At 44.7% G+C, this 12,984-nt stretch overlaps 3 protein-coding genes across 3 annotated transcripts; 2 read left to right on the plus strand and 1 right to left on the minus strand.

The window, feature by feature from the left end:
- Nucleotides 1–3,352: 3,352 nt before the first annotated feature.
- LOC120695497 (probable carboxylesterase 2) lies at nucleotides 3,353–4,501 on the plus strand. Its single transcript, XM_039978730.1, has one exon. The coding sequence runs from the start codon at nucleotides 3,353–3,355 to the stop codon at nucleotides 4,499–4,501; it is 1,149 nt and encodes a 382-aa protein (XP_039834664.1).
- A 396-nt stretch (nucleotides 4,502–4,897) lies between these two features.
- Nucleotides 4,898–6,535, plus strand: LOC120688778 (protein C2-DOMAIN ABA-RELATED 5-like). Its single transcript, XM_039971154.1, has 3 exons — nucleotides 4,898–5,351; nucleotides 5,731–5,826; nucleotides 5,963–6,535. Exons 1-3 carry the CDS (start codon nucleotides 5,235–5,237, stop codon nucleotides 6,248–6,250), a joined length of 501 nt encoding a protein of 166 aa, XP_039827088.1. The 5' UTR covers nucleotides 4,898–5,234; the 3' UTR covers nucleotides 6,251–6,535.
- A 57-nt stretch (nucleotides 6,536–6,592) lies between these two features.
- Nucleotides 6,593–12,285, minus strand: LOC120688767 (receptor-like protein 4). Its single transcript, XM_039971148.1, has 9 exons — nucleotides 11,918–12,285; nucleotides 10,138–11,196; nucleotides 9,758–9,905; nucleotides 8,728–8,799; nucleotides 8,344–8,415; nucleotides 7,714–7,785; nucleotides 7,533–7,610; nucleotides 7,157–7,341; nucleotides 6,593–7,067 (listed from the first exon to the last, which is right to left on the minus strand). Exons 1-9 carry the CDS (start codon nucleotides 12,018–12,020, stop codon nucleotides 6,940–6,942), a joined length of 1,917 nt encoding a protein of 638 aa, XP_039827082.1. The 5' UTR covers nucleotides 12,021–12,285; the 3' UTR covers nucleotides 6,593–6,939.
- Nucleotides 12,286–12,984: the final 699 nt, after the last annotated feature.

The raw sequence follows: 12,984 nt of genomic DNA on the forward strand, positions 1-12,984 counted from the left end.
AACTAGTTAAACATTTTATATGAAAATGTTGAAACCGTATGTACAAAATGTTGAACATGTGTATACTCAAAAGTTGCAATAGTATACTTCGAATGTTGATTTTTTAGAAAAAATAAAATTAATTAAAATATATGCATATGCAATTTTGTTTTGTTGCATAAATTCCAAATAACATCATGCTTCAAACGGAATCCAAAATATATTTACGGTTTGAAAGAAAAATAGGATTAAAGTTTTGAATCTAAATGGAATCCACATCCACCCACCAACGTCCAGCCATGCACACTGCGGAGGCGGAGGCGCACAGGCGCTCAGCACTGCTCCCCAATTGCTCCAATCTCATTGTTCAATGCACTTTGCACGGATCTCAAACACTGGAAGTTTAATGATCTTCTTATCTTCCGGAAGATGTATATGATTCCTGATGTCGTGCGGCCGTGGGGTGATAATGGGTCATGACCCTAGTGGCCTCTTTACAGTCTAATAAAATCTTTAAGTTATTTAATTCAAAATTTAATAAGATTAGAGCTCGGTCTTTTTAAAATCTGGCCTTTAAATTTTCAGTTCAAAATCTTCCATTTACCACCCCCGTGCCTTCCCGCAGTCGAGAAGACGCCGGGCGACGCAATCTTCCCCTGCGTTGAGGCATATGGGCGTGTGATGCCACCGTCCGTCATTGGTTGCTGAGCCGACGACCGTGGAGTAGATGCATGTAGCCAGTGGCCTCGTGGACCTTCCAGCCTCTCCTGCTCTCCGACGGCAACTCCGTCAATCGCGCCGGGTGCTGGCGGCGCGGCCTCGTTTCGATGTTGCGGCTCGCGTAGGTTGGAAAGGCGCACAAAGGAAGCGCAGTTCTCGGACGGAATCACATAGAGACGAGCGCTCGGCCACGCGCGCGGCGTTTGGTTTGCTCGTCGCTAGGATTTTTACAGGCTCCATGTACATGATTTTTTTTTTTGGATCCATATACATGTTTTGGTGTTGTATATGCATGCACATATCTGGGAGGGGGCCTATAGCTTTGGGGGCCGGGGCGGTCGCCCCCCCCCCCCCCCCCCCCCGGGCCGGGCTTGGATAGCAGTAACGTCTATAATAGTACATGTTTTGGGGGTTTAATTTGAATATTAAATTAATTAATATATAATTCAACGTATTTCCAAATTAAAAGTTAATTTGTTTTTTCAATCATGTGTGTGTCACACATGTGTCTATGCTAGTTAGAAAAAAAAAGCTTGATTTATTACTCAGAGACAAAGTTACATTCCTGAATAATAATCTCCTTGACACATGCAAACACCAAACCGATTTGATTTATCGGTAGCAACTGAAATTATCCCTGGATGTATATATATATATATATATATATATATATATATATATATATATATATATATATATATATATATATATATATATATATATATGTATATATATATGCAAATGCAATAATATGTCATGTGCTGCCTGGTGAGGTAAAACATTTTTTTATAATAAGCTAACGCATCTCAATGACCATAAAAAAAGATATGCATCATCACATCGAGGCTAGAGAAAAAATTCATTTAAAATGTACCAATGTGTCTTCGTAGGTGAAATATGGTGGATGAAAGTTCTTGCGTGCTAGGCCAATTCACTAATCATACTATGGGTGTGAATCGATCGGGGCTCGGTGGAGGCTTCTAGGAGAAACGGGTCGGCACCCCTAAATATGTACTCTCTTCGTCCCAAATTACTAATTGATTTGACTTTTCTAGATATATAGTTTTTATTATACATCTAGATATATATCATATCTAGATACATAGTAAAATCAATATATCTAGAAAAACTAAAATGACTAATAATAGATAGAGGGAGTACAATCCAAAATATTTCGCGAAGGCCAAAAATCATCTGACGAAATAGGAAAAGCCATGAGGGTTTTTTTTTTAATCGAGACAGATAGCCAACACGGAAGATACAATCAGTGCGGAGGCAAGGGGGCCAGCGGGGGCATGCCCCCCCCCCCCCCCCCCCAACAAAGTTGCAAAAAAAAATCAGTACTCTTAATTCTATTCAATCCACTAATCTAATGTTATGGGCCAAAGAAAAACTCACTTGGGCCTTGGCCTTTTAACAATCTAATCACCCTTCCTCTCCCAATTCTCCATCGACAAGCACCAGGGCCCAACGACGTCTCCCCTCCCCTTCACATTCCCGATCCCTGCTGCATCTCACGACTCGCGACGCCTCCCCTTCCCAGCGATCTCTGCTGCATCTCGCGATCGCTCTCGCCTCCGGCCTGGCGGCCTCCCCAATTCCCCAATGCCCGCCTACGGCCTGCAGACCTAAGTGCAACGACAGATTGATTCGGCTTGTTCTAACTCTACCAGTTACAACTGCAACGACAGAGCGTGCATTCTCCGCAATGAAACTGATTAAGACAAGACTTCGGAGTAAAATGGGAGATGGCTTTCTAAGAGATTGCTTGATACTCTACATTGAGAAAGAGATTGCAATAAAGTTCACTACCGAATCACTTATTGACGGCTTCTAGGACATGAAGTCACGCAGAGTTCGACTCAAATGAAAAATGTTAGTGTCACTAAACCTTTTTTTCATGTATTGTTTTTATGAATCGGATTATGCATTTGTGTACTTAAATGTGCTTTGGGTCTACATACATAGCGAATATTTGATGAAATATACTCATCATATTCGTATATACAATATACTATGTTGATCGGGTTTAGTCGCTCCCCCCCCCCCCCCAATTCAGAATTCCTGGCTCCGCCCCTGGATACAATGCCGTGTTAGCTGTTAGGTTTTGGTACGGTGACGTTTCAGAAGATTATTCCGTCGACCATACTTTCCTCATGCGTCAATAAACATTGGCAATTTGCATACAAGTATATATAGCTTTGCTATGGTATTACGAAATCGCTGTGGATCTAGTCTAGGAGGTAATAGTTCACCCTTAATTATTATTATTATTATTAAAAGAAAAAGATAAATTGGAATGGCAAGAGATTACCCTGTAACAAATCTACCGGATTTTACTCCAAATCTTTTTTAAATAAAAACCAGCGTGGCATGCACAGTTGTTATATCGTTTTTTTTTCTAAAAAATCCTAGCACGATATTCTCTAGCGTGGCACGCTTGATTGCCTGTTGGTTTTTCTTCTTTTTAATTCTAGCGTGGCATGCATGGTTGGTTGTTGGTAGAGATCAGTAAGGTTCAAATAAAAAATAACGTGACACATGTTGTAACATGACACGAACGCCCTATATAAGAAACTTCTGCCGAGCCAAGTTGGTGGAAGTAAAGCTAGCTTGAGCAGAGTCAAGTGCTAGCTAGACCGACGCCCAGCCCATGGCCATGCAAACAATAATCATGAGTAGTGCTCCAGCTACTAGGAATGCTGAGTCTGAGATCGTCGATGACATGGGCCCGTTCCTGCGCACCTACAAATGCGGCCGCGTCGAGCGGCTCGTGCCCGACGCCTTCGTGCCGGCCTCCGAGGACCCGGGGGCGACCGGCGTGGCAACCAGGGACGTCGTCATCGACCCCGCCACCGGCGTGTCGGCGCGCCTCTTCCTCAGCGTCGACGCGGTCGCGACGGGCAGGAGGCTCCCGCTCGTCGTCTACTTCCACGGCGGCGCCTTCTGCACCGGGAGCGCCTTCTCCGAGCTGTTCCACCGCTACGCCGCCTCCCTCTCGGCGCGCGCGGGAGCGCTCGTCGTCTCCGTGGAGTACCGGCTGGCGCCGGAGCACCCCATCCCCGCGGCCTACGAGGACGCGTGGGTGGCGCTCCGGTGGGCGGCCACCCGCTCCGACCCTTGGCTCGCGTTCCATGCCGACCCCACGCGCATGTTCCTCGCCGGCGAGAGCGCCGGCGCGAACATCGTGCACAGCGTGGCGGCGCGTGTCGCCGCCGGCGGTGAGGACATCTGCATCGAGGGCATGGTCCTCCTGCAGCCCTTCTTCTGGGGCACCGAGCGGCTGCCGGCCGAAACGGGCCGCCACGACGGGCCGGTGTTCTCGCCGGAGTTCGTGGACACCCTCTGGCCGTTCCTGACGGCCGGCGCTGCTGGCAACGACGACCCTCGCATCAGCCCGCCGGCCGAGCAGGTCGCGTCGCTGCCGTGCCGGCGCGTGCTGGTCGGCGTCGCCGCGAAGGACGTGGCGCGGGACCGCGGGTGCCGGTACGCGGCATGGCTGCGTCGCGGCGAGCGGCGCCGCGAGGTGACGCTCCTGGAGTCCAAGGGCAAGGACCACGGGTTCCACCTCTACCGGCCGGGTTGCGCCAGCGCCGTGGCGCTCATGGACCGCGTCGCCGAGTTCATCAGCGGGTGGGCGCCGTCCGTGAACGCCGACGCCGAAACGGAGCGTTTGCATGCGCGGGAGGGCACGAACAAGAAGACGGGCAGGGCCGCATTTGCTGATGGGCCAGATAACAAAGTCAGCGGCAGCCCAGGGCCCAGGGCTGTAGGAATCGCTGTGGCTAAGAGTCGCCTGTAGTAGCGCTCATGGCCATCGCATTCTTAATGGTTAAACCTTTAGCGCTTTGTGTCATGTTGGTTACGAATTGTTAAACTGTATGTACTACTATCATATATGAATTTATTTTACAATTATCGTGAAATAAAACTAGAAATTATTAATAGTTTGTGTTGACATCTTAAGTTAAACTGTACGTTTCCTTTTTAAAAAATAATCAGTACGTGTCAGTCGTCTCCTAGAGGAAAATTTAATTTTCAACAGCAACGAACTCGATCCACATCAGTTTGTCTCTTTTTTTTCTGGCGATCAGTTTATCAGCCGGCAGTCAACAACTGGCGATGGCGAGGTGCCGCAGGTCGCGCCTTCTCCAGATGCTACTACTATACTACTTCGTACTACTGCCAAGAAAGATTTGCCACAGGAAACGGATGGACCTGGTAGAAGCGGAGTAGAGACGTACGGTTGGGGAGGGAGGCCCAGCATGTACGCATGCGCGGGCACGCCCTCCCCGCCCTTGCCGTCCAGCCTCTGCATCCGGGCCTTCCTTCCCCAAGCTCCCGCTGGCCAAACCGAGCCTGGTGCCTGGCTGTCGTCTCCGGGTTTAGCTTTACCTCCGGTGTTGCCGCCGCGCCTGTCGTCCTCCTCCGATCCGCTGGCGGTCGGACTAGCTTCTCCTCCGCCCTTAGCTGCTGGGAGCTTGTTGCCGTGAGCCCGTGACCAGAGAGATCGAGGGAGGTAGGGAGATCGATCGATGGAGTGCCTGCTCGGGCTGCTCAAGGTGCGGGTGGTGCGAGGGGTGCACCTGGCCATCTGCGACCCCCTCACCCAGAGCAGCGACCCCTACGTCGTCCTCCGCCTCGGCCAGCAGGTAAACCGCCGATTCCGACCATGCTGATGATGCTGTCCCTCGGTCGATCTCTAGCTTCATTCGTCTCCCTCTCGATCTTGCTATTCCGCCTACACACCTCGTAGCATGCATATGACCACAACAAAAGAAGCTAAGGAAGCCAGGAAAAGTGAGAGGGGCTCGTTTGGAATCAGAGTCTGCTGGGGGGGGGGGGGGGGGGTTAATCATCAGGGAGGACGACGTCTCTCACGACATGGGCGGCAGCGTAGCGCCAAAGCTTTAACTTTTTTAACTCTTCCTTTGTACTATTTCTCTCATCTCTTGCATTGCCACCTTTTGCATCTTAGTCCTCCTTTAACATGTTATGTGGTGGGCATTTGTTTTCATTTGTATTGCGCAGAAAGTCAAGTCAAGTATAAAATATCACACAATCAACCCGGAATGGAACGAGGAGCTCACCCTATCCATCACAAACATGATGCACCCGGTCAAGATTGTAAGTTAATCACCATAATCTCCATGAACAGATAGAATACAGCACAACCGTCAGCTTTCTTCAGGCCGCCATTCTACCCCCTGATGAGAGGTTGATCGAACTCCTCGCCTTTGGCGCTTTGGTTGCCGTACGTCAGGAACTCTTCGACCATGACACCTTCACCAAGGACGACAGCATGGGCGACGCCGAGTTCTGCATCCTGGACTTCGTGGAGATCGCCAAGCGGGACCTGAGCGACGTCCCCGACGGCACGGTGATGAAGACGATCCACCCGGAGAAGGACAACTGCTTCGCCACCGAGAGCCACATCACGTGGAAGGACGGCAAGGTCTCCCAGGACATCGTGCTCAAGCTCAGGAACACCGAGACCGGCGAGCTCGTCCTGCACCTGCACTGGGTCAGCATCCCCGGCGTCGCGCGGTGAATCCTCCGGCGGGGACGGCGACGCCAGCCCAGCTGGTTTTATATATGAAAAAAAAGTAAGGTAACTGTTGCTCCGTCCACGAGGTACCCAAAATAAGCAAACATCCTGAGGAGATCATGGATGTGTAATTCGTAAGGTATTCGGAAGGATTATGCTACTGGGAGCAATGCTCTGTTTTCGGTTTGGTTCTGCATAATTTCTGCCGTCGATCCACAGAGATATATGTTGTGAAGGCATGTCAATTTCATACAGCAGCAATGTGCCTTATTGATCATGTTGGCATAATTCCATCTATCAGTAGGTACCATGAACAACAACAACAACAAATGCTTCAACAAAAACTGAAAATTCAGGTTTGGCCCACCAGAGGCCTTTCTCTTTATAAAAGCAGTTTCTGCAGAACTTCGGACCAACAAATCAGTACATAACTGACAATAAGCATGGTTGAACAATAGAGGAGAATTCAACATTTGTAGTCGTCGCAACAGCAAATAACATGAAGTGGATAATTTCTCTCATCTGATACCTCTCCTGGACTAAGTTTTGGAGTGCAAAAAAGATACTAGTATATACACCATCCATGACCTAGCTAGTATGTACAATTGTCTTTCAAACTTGCGAGGAAGCATAAGAACAGAAGAATGGACCCAAACCAAGTCACCGGTGCAGTGTTTCTGTCTGTCACCTAGCTAGGAAAGCAAATGTGGTGAGCTTTCATTGTTGCTGTTTCGAGAGCTTTCAGACAGGCGCTGATGCTTTGTCATTTGCACATCCCGGGTGAACTGGGTCCTTGATTTTGCGTAAGGAGCTTCCCTTGCTGCAATGAATGTCAGTAAAGTTGGTTTATTACAGCCTGAATCTTTGTAGATCATGCTTTAAGGTCACATCACGGTCCACATTTCTTACCTGCAGCTAATTTTTGGGCGCGGAGAATGTTCTGCCGTCTTTTCCACCAGCACGCTGCAAACACAACTAGAAACAGAATAGCTAAAAGCACCCCAAAAGCCATGCCGATTTTTGCAGCCACGGATAGATGAGGGCCACATTCTCCTAACCCAGGAATTCCACACAGTCCAGCATTGTCGGTGAAGCTGCAATTTTGTTGCAGAACTATCAAGTTACCTTACCAATCCGTATTTAAGTAAATGATAACTCAGGTATGTGTATAAGATGGTACAAATGATGTTATGCGTGAGAAAAATTTGCCAGCTTGTACACAATTATGTACAGTGAAAACTTGCAAAGGGGTAGGTATTTTATTTCAAATTGAATGCTTTCTTACTTAAATCTAGCTCTGTGCAGAGGCCTTCCTCCTAAATTGGCTGGAACCCTTCCTGACAGACGATTGCCATTCAGATTCCTGCATACGAACAATTCTTTTAGAATTTAGATTTAGAGGAAGGAAATCACAAATTTGAAATGCCAATCCAGAACAGAGCAACATGCATAACTAATCCACTCACAGTATCAGCAGCGATGTCAGATGGCCAAGGCTATCTGGAATAGATCCATTAAGCTCATTGTATGACAGATCCCTGTGAAGATAATTACAAAAGTCAGTTTCATAAGAAATCAATTATTTGATCTAAAATTATTTTGTTCGAGCAAATTTGAAAGAAAAGGTATCGGAAATGGCAGCAACATGAGCTGAATTCCAGTTGAAACAGTATTTACTTTTCTACTTGTAATACACAACTTGCAAGATGCAAAAAAAAATGGCAGTAACATGAGCTGAATTCCAGGCCTGCTGGCAGCTAATAAGCAGCCTGGAAAGTCACAATAAATAAATAATCATGAAGTACAGTACAGGGGGCACTGGCAATTCTAAATTGATGATGGAAGATGTATTAACTGAAATCATCTTTTCTAATGTCCTGCATATTTCTGCCACTAAATAAATTGGCCCTACAACCACCTATACAAGATCAATTGGCTTCATACATCAAACAGCTGGAACCACAATGAATATGAAAATATCATTAACAAAAGTTTCATACTCTTCATGTCGCCACAACGGCATATTATGGCTTAGGCAGTCCAATAAAGAACATAAATATCAGACACTAAACTACACAGCAGTGAAGTGCACTTACAGTACTTGCAGTGCAGAGATAGTACCAATAGAGGTTGGAATGTTCCCCTTTATGCTATTGCCGCTCAAGTTTCTGTTGACCAAGACATGCAGTTACTTCTGTCAGATTAAACAAAAATGCTAGTACATTCTGATGACAGTAAGGAACATGGTAACAACATTTAGCGTTTAGTTGTGACACAAAGTGTGACGGCTATGTTTTCCAAAATCTAAACCAATGATGTTTGGGTCCAATGCCATAGTATTTCATCCACCAACCAATTTAACAAAAAGTATGTCGATGGAAGGCACGAAGTATACTTGAAAGATAGCAAAAATTGTTGCTTCAAAGAATGTTTTGAAGTGGTCATATCTTCATATCAGTGTTGTACAAAAAAAAACTCACATGCTTTGCAGATGTTGCAGCTTAGATATGTCACCAGGTATAACCCCTCTTAAACCTTGGTTGTCAAGACCTCTGCATATTCAAGGAGCAGTGTTAAATACTTGCAGCAAAATGTATATCAGTTATCGTTGATGCAAAATGCACATAGAAAATAAAAATGTTCTGGTTAAGCCTCTAAAATATGACAATTCAACAGCTTAGAAAAAACCGTGAAAATCCAAATGATTAAACAAGCCTTTAGAAGAACTTAAATTGTTCAAATCAACTAGGATCTCTGGTCAGTCCTGCAGGATGTCACATGGTTTGACATTGCAAATAATAAAGGCAGTATTTTGAATACATAATACAACAAAAAGGTGCCAATATTTGTAATGCCTGGAGTCACTAGAATTCATACTTCAAGTTCTCTTAAAAAATACCTTAGGACTCAATATGTAGGGTGTCTCGGTGCCAGCTCAAGGAAAAATTGGGCGTTCAGTTAAAGATTAGTATGCTCGTTTGCTCAAATTTTGCAGTCTATTCTTGGTGTTGAGCTTTTTCTATTTGTTAGGCTTGGCAATAAAAAAACTCGACCAGGGGGAGAGACATCCCCCTGATTTTCATCTTAAGAAGCTTGTGCCGTGACTCGAACCCAGGCTGGCTCAGCAAACCGCTTCTCTGGCGTGTTCGGCTAACCAATTGCACCGTGAGAGTGTTCGCTGTTAGGCTTGGCAATCAAGTCCGGGAATCAGTTTAATCTTGCATACACCTTTGTATAATGTGAAGTTACTAGAATACATCTAACACATATAACTTTTCTGTTTCAACTAAATAAGATGATAGTATCTGTATGACAGCATCATCGCATGATGTTATATTAAAAGGGAATGTAGTGAATAGGTTTTCTCAGTTCACCAAATGATAAAAAAAAACATGGTTTTCTCATGTTTTTTTAAATGATAAAAAATAGAATATGTTACAAGATTTCTAACAAGCTAGTCATAAAAATATCAATACTTGTGGCATGGACCCGCATGATTTAGAGACATACAATCCATCAATAATCCAATTCCCTTTGGTGTTGTCAAACTGGCAGTCAACTCCACTCCATGGATGCTGCTGTGGAACACAGGGGTCACCATTCCAGCCAAATCGAAGAGGAAGACCAAGTGAACCCTTCAATGTGCGCAATGCACTCACTGTAGGTCATTGAAAACAATAAGATTTATACATGATTATCATTTTAACAATAAGGTACTAATTAAGTGCAATAAAATCTATGTATATCCAAATGGTTTTTTAACCCTCCCAATTTTCAATGTTCGATGATCCTCTGCAAGATTCCGAATAGAAGACTTGAAACAATCACTATTAAGTTTTGTAGTGCTAGAAACAACAGGCAATTGAGTTTGGAGGGTATTAAACAACCACCTTCTTGAGGCAAGGTCTTCTTTTCAGCTGGTATTACCTCAAACACCTCAATGGCACTAATAATGGCACGGGTTCCTTTCACAGGTTGCAAGATGATTTTTAGTGTTGTCCCACTGACAGCGACAGTTTTATTCAGAACAAGTGCAGTAAAAGGCTCTCCTGTCATCCGGATTATATCAACATCCTTAAATGCAGTGTCTCCATTGATGAGTACATCAAATACTCTTTGCTCTTCTGCAGTTACCCCATTATCAATCTCTGCAAAGTGAAGCCATACAGAATAGTTCTTGTTTGGTGTAACATCCATTTCAAAGGACAAGCTCGGTTGCCTATCAGTGCCCACAATAGCTGATTGGTATAGGCTTTGAGGGTAAAAATTCGGAGCAAGCAATGTCTCTGCTATAACATTCTCAGTTGATATAGACTGATCATCAGAACTGGATGATAAAGTTTGTAATCCTAACCAGAATCTGTCCCCACCCCAGCTGATACCATGCAGATCTTCATCAAAAGCAGGCTTCCCAGAGCCACATTTCAACCTTTTGGCTGTTCTAAGTACTGTCCCCTTTCCCCATGAAGGGCTGAAGTTATAGGAATTATCATCAATTTGGAGAACTTCAATAGAAAGAATAGATGGATCACCATGACCTGTGCTGTGGAAGCAAACTGATAATCTAGAATCCTGAACAAAAACCAAAGCTTCTGCAAATGTCTTTTCATCATCACTGCTCCAGCCCAAAAGCAAAGAACTGAATAGGGTGCCCTCAACAGAAACATCGAAAATTGGCTCGCTGTCAAGACTAGGATTATCCAGTAAGCTAAAGAAAAGCCTGACTTGATAGTGCCCATTGGGAACGTTGTTGATGTTGTAGCAATTCTCAGGGCCATCAGATAGTGGGAAATAACGAAGCGTTTTCAGCGGAGGGATGATAAAGCTTGGGCGAGTGGCATTTGCAAACCTGCCTCCGGTATAACCAAAATCTCTGTACCACAATGTGTTTGTAGGCGACGTTCGGACATCATCAAAACTTCCACAGCTTATACGGATGGTAAATGGTTCTGAAAATAAACGTTCATTTAAAACCGTAAGACAGAGAAATTGAACCAAGCAACTGGTGTACCGTGTGAATTAGATAAACAGAGCAAGCTGTTCCTTTGAATTAGGAATGCCTAGTAAACTGAAAGGAAGGGTTTGCAGGTTTGCTTTTCTTCATCCGTACTTAGCTTCACATGCCCCCTTGCTATTTACTTAGCTTGAGCAAGCTTTATCTTAATTCTTAAAGATGGTAAAATTAGCAAATGTATGCACATGTCGGCAAGAAAGGGCAAAAACTAATATCAAGTTCCTCAAAATGGATAAGATTCGGTTCTTCATCTCGTCAACGGCTCAAAATGCAAGAAAGCAGAGGTGATACTCAGCACAGAAAAGGACCTAGAGCTAAACATAGATGGATATTCTGGGAAAGTTTCAGGGCTGGGACCAAACAACAACTTATTAGATTTCAACAGTAGACCAAAACAGAACAATTGGGGAAAACTTTTTCCTTTCTCATGCTTGGAATTGGAGGAATCTAGCACTGCAGGATTTCGAGATAAGAAGAAAGAAGAAAGCAAAATAAACACAAAAATTGACTGGAAAGTTCTAGATTTCGCTACGGATGAAATACATCAGCACAGCCATAAATGAAAGAACTTGGCAGCCACTATGCCGCATTTAGCAAGATTTCAACAGGGGAACAAAATCTCAAGCTAGGTGGAAGCAAGGAGCAAGAAAGCTCACCTTTGCTAAGATCAGCCGCAAGAACACCAAGAAAAACCGGCCACACGGAGACGGCCAGCAGCCACAGACGCAGCTGCAGCACAGCAGGAGATCTCTGCCGCATTGCGCCTCCGTCCCCTCTCCTCTTCTCTCTCTCTCTCTCTCTCTCTCTCTCTCTCTCGCTTTTTCCTTTGCCTTTGGAGCAGATGAGATTTTTCCTTTAGAGCACGCTGAAATTTGCACGAACAAATCGAGAGAAATTCCCGTGGGTTTTTTCAGCCGCGCCTTGCTCCTGTTTCTCTCCACCGGAGACGAGTGTGTGGATTTGAGAGCAGAGGAACGGCGGTTAGACGGAGTATTGTTGCTTTTATCACAGTAATAATGGCGACAGTGGAGAAGAGTTGACGCGGTCACTATATTTTTTTCTCCCTTTTATTTAGCTTGGGCACATGCGCACAGCCGCGCAGGGATTCTAGTGGAGCAGCTACATTGTTCCTGGATTTTGATGATGACTCACGAGCCACCACCCCGAGGATTTGAAAAGAATTGCACAGATTCTCCACGGTGTGAGAATGAATGTCTAATCTAGAATTTTAAAAATAGAAAAATAGGCAAGATGCTACGGACAACGGAAGTGCGAGGGCATGGCTCAGGATTCAAGTTAGACCCTAATTTTTCCATGGAGTTCGATCGGGGCTGTGTTTAGATCCGCGAAAATATAATAGAAAAGGTCGCATCGGATATTGTAGCACAATGTAGCATTTTTCGTTTATTTGTGGTAAATATTGTCCTATATAGGCTAAGTATGCTCAAAAGATTCATCTCGCAACATACATCAAAATTATGCAATTAATTTTTTTATTTATTTACATTTAGTACTCTATGCATGAGTTATTTGATATATTTAATGTTTTGATGTGATTTTGATGTGATGGAAAGTTTGGAAAATTTGGAGGAGTTTGAGGAAGTGAACACAACCCGGATTTGTTGATCATCTTTTACAGAAATTTTTTGCTCCGTATAGTAAAACCCCATTTACATTTTTTTAAGTAAGCCCTTTTGCATTTTTTACTAAAAGAAATGCCCGA

The sequence above is a fragment of the Panicum virgatum genome, chromosome 2K (assembly GCF_016808335.1).
Source record: "Panicum virgatum strain AP13 chromosome 2K, P.virgatum_v5, whole genome shotgun sequence".
Classification (NCBI taxonomy): domain Eukaryota; kingdom Viridiplantae; phylum Streptophyta; class Magnoliopsida; order Poales; family Poaceae; genus Panicum; species Panicum virgatum.